Below are 7959 nucleotides of genomic sequence, written 5' to 3' on the forward strand. Positions count from 1 at the left end.
TCAAGGAGAAAATCTTGAGCATGTGCTATTTACAAACAATCAAAAATTGCTTTCTGTCTTATGCTCATTTCAAATTTTATATTCATATTCTGAACACTTTTACTAAAACAGACACTCGCTAAAACATGTTATATTTTAGGAGGGACAATGTTCTTTCTAATAAAATGCTGAGGTCAAAATTTGAAATCACAACACTTAGATCATCCAAAGCTCTGTTGAAATCAAGATCCATGCAACATATCCCACTGTCTCTCAAAATATGATCATGTAACACTTAAAATTGGGCCCTATAAGCCACAAACGTGTATGAGACAACCTTTACTACCGGGTACAAATTCAATTTCCTAAATATATTACGTAAATAAATCAACTTCCATTAAAGGTCCAAGAAGAAAGACCTCCACAACCTACTATGTCTTCAACCGCCTTATACTTTGATTATTAGTCTAGTAGCTACCAAAATTTATTATTTATGCTTAACACTCTTTGTTAACACTCTTTGAAGTACTTAAAAAAAGTGTTTTTTAGCTTAAAAAAATAGAATTATAGGTGATAGCTATTAGCTGAATTTTTACTAACTTTTAAATTTGTCAACAACTTTTAATAAGTACGTATCCATATGAAATATGAATGAATTTTTTTTTTTAATCTAACATGAGTAATTCATTCTTTTATAACTGTCTTAATCGAGAAGAAAGAAGTCAACAATTTGCTATATGTGTTTGTCCCTTAAATTGAGAGAGTTGTTTTAGGAAAAAAGGGGAAGAGATGAATGAAGGAAATGAAAAAAGATGCTATGATTCCCACATTGTGTGGGTTTGGTCCCTTTATCTTTCTTTCTTCCTTTTACTATCTTTCAATCCAATAATGACTTTATAACTTTATGAAAACCTCATTGCTAGGATTGATCAAAAGGGAAAGAAAGAGTCAATAATTTGCACATCAAATCCTACAATGAAAATTGGGACCATATAGAAACATGAGTAGTTGAATTTCTATGTAGCTTTCACACATAAGGCCATGCGATTGAGATTGGGGTGACCATGAATTTAATGTAGTTATTATGACTATAGTTTTCATGTTTTCATCATCAAGAGCAACTTTGCTAGGTTGGTGCAGTAGCTAGATTTTCTTCTAACCATTACCCTACCATATTTTTACAAGACATAATTAAACCACATCGACACTTTAATGAAGTATGTAGTCTATATTGTTCCACGTGTCAGTAATAACCTAGGTTCTTGTTTTGGGTAGCACGACCATAATTTTTTTTACTATGTTTCTTCAGTTATCATCAACATGTTTGTCGTATACATTCCTTGTCTTTTTGTGAATTCATCGTATTAATTTGCATATTTTGTAAGCCAATTATTGTTATAACTTTTGCAGTAAAAATGGTACATCTACACCACGCTCATTTGTAAGACATTCATCTTATGAGTGTAACTATCATCCATTATGTCAAATTATTGACCATATTTTATAGGGTTACGTACTTCACTCCTTGAAGCATATCCTACCTTAAAAAGAGTTTTAGCTCCTCTTCGACTGAGAAAAGTTTTATCGTTCATTATACTTTGATAATAATATTGTTCAATCTTTTTTTTTTAAAGCAAGATATATTGATAGAAACTAAAGATTACAACCAGGCCAAAAAGAAAAAAAAACCACCACCCCAAGAAAATTACCCTCCTATTGTAATCTAAGATAAGTACAATAACGGGTTGTTGCTAAACTCAAAGAAATTACAATTGGCACGCGTAATTTTCCCGATAAACGACCACCTCCAAATAAGAGCCTTACAACTCCAAACAACATCTCTTGAATTCCAAGAAGAGTTATTAAAAACTATTTCATTCCTCCGTAACCATATGCTCCAAAGAATAGCGAGCCAAATAATTCCCTCCTTCCCTTTTTTCACCTTCTTCGCTCTAACATAATTGCTCCAATACCGGAAGTTCTCCTTTAAATCTTCAAAACAAAAGTAAGACATACCTATCCAATCGGCCATCTCCTTCCAAACAATTGCGACATAACGACAATTGAAAAAAGAATGAAACAAAGTTTCGATTGATTCCTCACAAAGAACACACTTAACATCCGAGTCTAAAATAATACCTCTTTTCAACAAAACATCTTTGGTTGGGATTTTGTTTAAAAAACACCGCCACCCGAACGCTTTGACTTTTAGAGGAACCTCCATCTTCCACACCTCACTGAAAATGTAATCTAACCGGTTAGTCGGCCCGAAGGAATAAAGTCTTCTGTTCATCCAGTAGTAGCAGGAGGCTACCGAATAAACTCCATTCTTCTCGGGAGCCCAAGTAGCGAAATCCTGCTTGTCCGCACACAGAGTTGCATTCGACAAAATACTTTTCAACAATTCCACCTGGTTTATCATGAAAGGCAGCCAATGCATATTACACCTTACTAAGCCACCGCCAGCAGACCCATTGTGACATGTGCAAGCTGCTGTGGCAGCATTGTTATGCATCAATGCAGTAGCGCCAGCGCTGTTGGAAAGAAAAGAAGGAACCGAAGCCAAAACAGGAGAAGCAGCGGAATGAATCCTTCCTGGCTGAGAATCAAAATTAATGCCCATGTCACTCCAAATCCAATTTCCATCTTTCCATCCCCCCATAGCACCAATAGAAGCATCCTTTAAGAGAGATATGTTGAACAATTCCGGAAAAATCTCTTTTAAAATACCCTCCTTCAACCAATGAGCATACCAAAAAGAAATGGAACAACTATTACCTACATGAAAAAAACAATTGTTAGTAAAAAACTCCGATGATGTTTTGTTCTCCAAAGATGAGATATCCCTCCACCACATCGAAGAAGACCGATCGGAATACTTCAACATAGAACAAAATGTAGCTCTCAACTTGACATCCACATATCTCGCCTTCAAAATCCGAAACCAAATAAAATTATTCTCTCCAAAAATTCTCCAATTCCACTTCAAAAGAAGAGCCTTGTTGAAGTCCTCTAGATTTCTAAAACCAAGACCCCCCTTCTCCACCGGTTGACATAAATCCTTCCAACTAACCCAATGAGTTTTCCAATTCCCCTCCGAACCTCCCCAAAGGAAATTACTTTGCATTTTATTTAATTCCTCTATAACTTTCTTAGGAGCCTTGAAGAAAGAAAGAGTGAAGATCGCCATACTACTTAACACCGACTTAAGAAGAGTGATCCTTCCCCCAAAACTAAGCCACCGACCTTTCCACGAATTCAACTTCTTCCTCACATTATCCAACAACGGTTTCCAAGAGGATATCCTTCTCGGATTTATCCCTACCTTAATACCTAAGAACTTGAATTCTTTCTCTTCCGATCGACAAGAAAGAAAGTTAGTAGCAACTTCCACAACATGCGGATTGATATTAATACAAATCAACTTGCTTTTATGAAAGTTGATTTTAAGACCCGACACCTTTTCGAAACCCTTCAAAACCGCTTTCATGGCCCAAAGATGATTCCAACCCCCGTCACCGATTAAAAGAGTATCATCCGCAAATTGGAGAATATCTATTTCACATGTCCCGTTAACATTAAATCCCACAAAATCTCCATTTTCCACCGTCTTACCAACCAACGCCCTAAGCCCTTCCGCTACAATAACAAAAAGAAAAGGAGAAATAGGATCTCCTTACCTTAGACCCTTCTCTACTACAAAATCTTTTGTCGGGCTCCCATTAACAAGAACCGACATCTTACTAGAAAAAATAATCAACTCCATCCAACGCATCCACAACTCCCCAAAACCCATCCTCCTCATCATGTACCTTAGGAAATTCCAACAAACATTGTCATACGCTTTTTCGAAGTCTACTTTAAAAAGAAGACACACTTTACCTTCCTTGCTAGCATAGTCGACTATTTCATTAGCAACTACGACTCCATCAAGCATTTGTCTACCCGGCACAAAAGCGCTTTGGTTAATGGATATGATAGAAGAGAGGACTCTCTTAATCCGACTAGCCAAGAGCTTAGAGATCATCTTGTAAATGCTTCCCACCAAGCAAATCGGGCGATAATCATCAAGATCTAACGGGTTGTCTTTTTTAGGAACAAGCGTTAGAAAAGAAGAAATAATAGCCTTAGAAATAGCGTTCCCCGAATAAAAAGCGTTAAAACAAGAGACCACATCTTCTTTAACAAAATTCCAACATTTCTTAAAGAAAAGGAGAGAAATACCATCCGGGCCCATGCTTTTCGAACCATCACAACTCCATACCGCCTCTTTAATCTCCTCCTCCGAAAAAGGAACCTCTAACGAATCTCTATCTTCCACACTTAAAGAATTCACCAAAACCCCTTCCAACAAAGGCCTATTAGGAAAAAATTCCTTAAACTTGTGTTCAAAATGACCTCTCACCACCTCCTTAACACCTCCGACCGATTCTACTACTCCATCACTAGTATTTAAAGAGCAAATATGGTTCTTACTCCGTCTTTCTTTCATAACACGATGAAAAAATTTACTATTGGAATCGCCATCATTTAGACACCTTAACCTTGATTTTTGAATTAACATATTCTCCCTGAGTTTAAGATTTAACCAAATCTTCCTTGAAGCTTTAATTTTGTTAAGATGGGCTTCCTCTTCCCACATCTCCCTATCATCCGATTCATTTAAAACTCTAACACCTTCTTCTACTTCCAAATCCACCTTCCCAAAAATATTCAAATTCCACCATCTCAATCTATCTTTGATAATGCGAAGTTTCTCCTTTAAGACAAAGTCTCCTCTACCACTAACTTCCATTCCCTTCCATTCCTCTTCCACAAATGACAAAAAATCCTTATTGGAAAACCACTCATTGTTGAAAATAAAAGGCTTAGGACCCCAATCAACTTTATTAGACAATAACCATATCGGACAATGGTCGGAAATATCCCTATCTCCTATCAATTGACCAAGTACTCCCCACGAACGAACAATATTATCCGAGACTAGAAATCTATCGATTCTACTCTTAGATTTCCCATCCCCACTAAACCACGAGAACTTCTTTCCTTTACACGCAACATCCATCAAACCACTCTCTTCTATAAAATTAGAGAAATCCCTCCATTCAACGGTACTACTTCTCATAGAACACCCCACTCTTTCTCTATGATTCTTCACCGCATTAAAATCACCTCCCATAATCCACTCCCCATCTTTATATAAATTTTTTAAAGCTAATAACCTCAGCCACAAAGCCCGCTTTAAAACAAGAGAACAAGGAGAATACACATTCAAGATGTAAAAAATACCTCCTTTCCAATCGACCTTCGAACCAAGATATCCCTCTCCTCTGAAGCTAGCCAAAACCGACACTGTTTTGCTATTCCAAAGAGACAATAAACCTCCTGACATTCCAACCGAAGCAGAAAAAGAAAAACCACATTCTTCCTTTCCCCAAAAACTACCAGCAACTGGAACAGACACCTCCTCCATTTTTGTTTCTTGAATAAGGAAAAAATCTGCTCTCTCTTTATTGATAATACTCCTTATCCTCTTCCTCTTGATAAGACTGCCTCCTCCCCTAATGTTTAAGCTTCCTATAATCATTTGAAACAATTTAATTGCCCCTTCTTACCTTCCAATTTCTTCACATCTTGCTCTCTGCTATCTCCTCCCGAACCCACTCCAATTTTGAGCATTGCTTTTTTCAGTTTTACATCCCCTTCAGAACCAAAGTTAGATAAGAGTCTTGAATTACATCTGATAATATCAGAATTATCAGGAAGGGAACCTACTGGATTTTTTTTAGAATCCAAATGCTTGTCTGAGGAAACCGAGACAACATTACAATTGGGGAACACACTGGGTTCTACACTATCTTTTTCTCTTGCTGGGCCCACATCGGAATGGCCCACTACTTTCACCAGGAGTTTCTTTTTTAATTTCATATTGGGCCTTACTGAAAGATTTTGAAGAGGCCCATCCGTCCCTTGGACCTAATTCAAAGCAAGATTTTTATTACGTGGGTCCCTTCCAACATCTCTGTCCACCTCACTATTAGAGATTAAGGACTGAACACATGTAGGTCTATCCTCTTTCTCCCCCAACCCCAAAAACATAGCCGCCGCAACCCTAGTAGAAGATGAAGGATCTGAAAGCGTGTGTTCAGAGGACAACTCCAAAAGCTGCTGTTTAAAGCCTTTTTTCTTCTTTTTATCCTCCAAAAGCGATTGTAACACCCCATCAAAAGTCTCTTCTGGTCCTTTAGAACGTGGCCCTCCATTCAAAAATTTGTCAGAACTTTCAGAAAGTTCTGAACAAACCCCTTTGATAACTGCTGTGACTTTGACCGGCTCCTTTTTCTGCTTCTGCACATCCTCTACTACTCTGTGCAGAACAACCCTCCCTTTGTCCGTTGGTTCCATGAGAGACTCCGGGATAAACTCACCGTCTTCCTCTTCCGTCAAATCCAGCGACGCTGCTTTACTCGACGAGCTCGACAACGAAGAAGATTTAATACTCAACCCTAGATCCTTCTGAGCAGTAATCCTAAGAGGTCCGTATGTATCTTCTCTAAGATTTAAAACGAAAGATTTTCCGTCTATCACTATCTGAACAATCTCAGGTAAGATGAAAGTTGCATTGACCCTCACCAAACACCTAGCTATGTCCATGGAATTTCCAGTCATGGTATTCTCATCCAAACAAACGAAAGATCCCAATTTGTTTGCAACGGATTCAAAAAACTCACTACACCAAGCATGACAAGGGACACCATAGATTCTAATCCACATCACCCTTTCCATGTCTACATCATTTTCCTGCCAAGGTTTTAAAGATTTAAACCACTGTTGCCACCACCATTTCCCTTCTTCTATCAGTTCTTTTATTATTCCTTCCTCCATCTCCTCTAACAAACAAAGATTAGCCCCCAATGGATGGACTTTGATCGAGAAGAAACCTTCAATCTCCAAGTGAGTTTGAATATTGTAAGCTTCTCCCGGAAACAGAACTTCCCCAATAAAAGCTTTCTTCCATTTATTTTTAAGCTCTTCCCCCGACGTAAAACTGAGAAAGAACTCATCCTCCTTAACAACCTTTTTCTTACTACCCCCCATGACAATGTCTGCAAATGATCTGGATTCATCGACCCGATGTTTTGCAAAAACCTGGCCTTCCTCCTTTCTGCTCCCCGTGTTCTTCCTCTCCTCATCCACTCTAACCTTCCTCCCACTTCTCTGAAATCTAGGTTGGTTAGCATAGATTTTGTTCCCACCAATTAAAATGTTATCAAGCCGAACCGCCATCATCCTTCCATCCTCCACTTCTTTAAATCTTGCAAAACCAAATCGTTTACCGAATTTATTTAACTTAGGAGGTATCACCACCTCAACCACCTCTCCCACACAACCAAACAGCTTGAACAAATCCATCACTTTGCATCTATCCGGAAAATTCGAAAAATAAATAGAAGTTAGCATATCTCCAACGCCCGCCTGCCTACCTCCAAAAGGGAAGCAATCCCATCTTGGAGATAAATTCCTGTAGATCTTCTTAACCGCACGCTTCCACTCCATTGAGATACAAGAAGAAACCCAGAAACCTAGAGAGAGGACATTTTTTACCAATGTGTCAATTAGTGCCAAGTCGAAAGGAAAGTGAATGTTCAATATGTTAAAACTTTTATCACTACCAAAATTTTAATTGCTATAATTTATCAAGAATTTTCTAACAAAATCCATTGCATTCAAAACAATTAAATTACTAAAGCAAATTAACTTCAATTTTCATTTCTAATTAATAATATTTAACCTACTATTTATTTTAATATTTATAATATTATTTTACTTTACGAGAAAATAAAGAGAAATGTTATTAAAAATTTATTACTATACTTTATCAAGAATTTTTTAACAAAATCCATTAAATTCAAAACAAAAAATTACTAAAGCAAATTAATTTCAACATTCATTTTTAATTAATAATATTTAACCTTTATA

At 37.2% G+C, this 7959-nt stretch overlaps 2 protein-coding genes across 2 annotated transcripts; both read right to left on the reverse strand.

Annotated features, from left to right (window-relative positions):
• Positions 1–1702: 1702 nt before the first annotated feature.
• Positions 1703–5452, reverse strand: LOC131639232 (uncharacterized). The gene is made up of 2 exons (XM_058909729.1): positions 3862–5452; positions 1703–3618 (listed from the first exon to the last, which is right to left on the reverse strand). Exons 1-2 carry the CDS (start codon positions 5450–5452, stop codon positions 1703–1705), a joined length of 3507 nt encoding a protein of 1168 aa, XP_058765712.1.
• A 503-nt stretch (positions 5453–5955) lies between these two features.
• Positions 5956–7536, reverse strand: LOC131639233 (uncharacterized). Its single transcript, XM_058909730.1, has one exon. It carries the CDS (start codon positions 7534–7536, stop codon positions 5956–5958), a length of 1581 nt encoding a protein of 526 aa, XP_058765713.1.
• Between the last annotated feature and the right edge of the window lie 423 nt (positions 7537–7959).

The sequence above is a fragment of the Vicia villosa genome, unplaced genomic scaffold (genome assembly GCF_029867415.1).
Source record: "Vicia villosa cultivar HV-30 ecotype Madison, WI unplaced genomic scaffold, Vvil1.0 ctg.002568F_1_1, whole genome shotgun sequence".
In the NCBI taxonomy this organism is placed as follows: Eukaryota; Viridiplantae; Streptophyta; class Magnoliopsida; order Fabales; family Fabaceae; genus Vicia; species Vicia villosa.

What these genes read in the sequence shown, in the direction of transcription:
- LOC131639232 (XM_058909729.1), bottom strand. Translation starts at nt 5,452, where the DNA reads ATGGAGGAGGTGTCTGTTCCAGTTGCTGGTAGTTTTTGGGGAAAGGAA. An exon ending in CGACTATGCTAGCAAGGAAG is followed by an intron (nt 3,619 to 3,861) that starts GTAAAGTGTGTC and finishes TTGTTATTGTAG; the next exon opens with CGGAAGGGCTTAGGGCGTTG.
- LOC131639233 (XM_058909730.1), bottom strand. Translation starts at nt 7,536, where the DNA reads ATGGAGTGGAAGCGTGCGGTTAAGAAGATCTACAGGAATTTATCTCCA.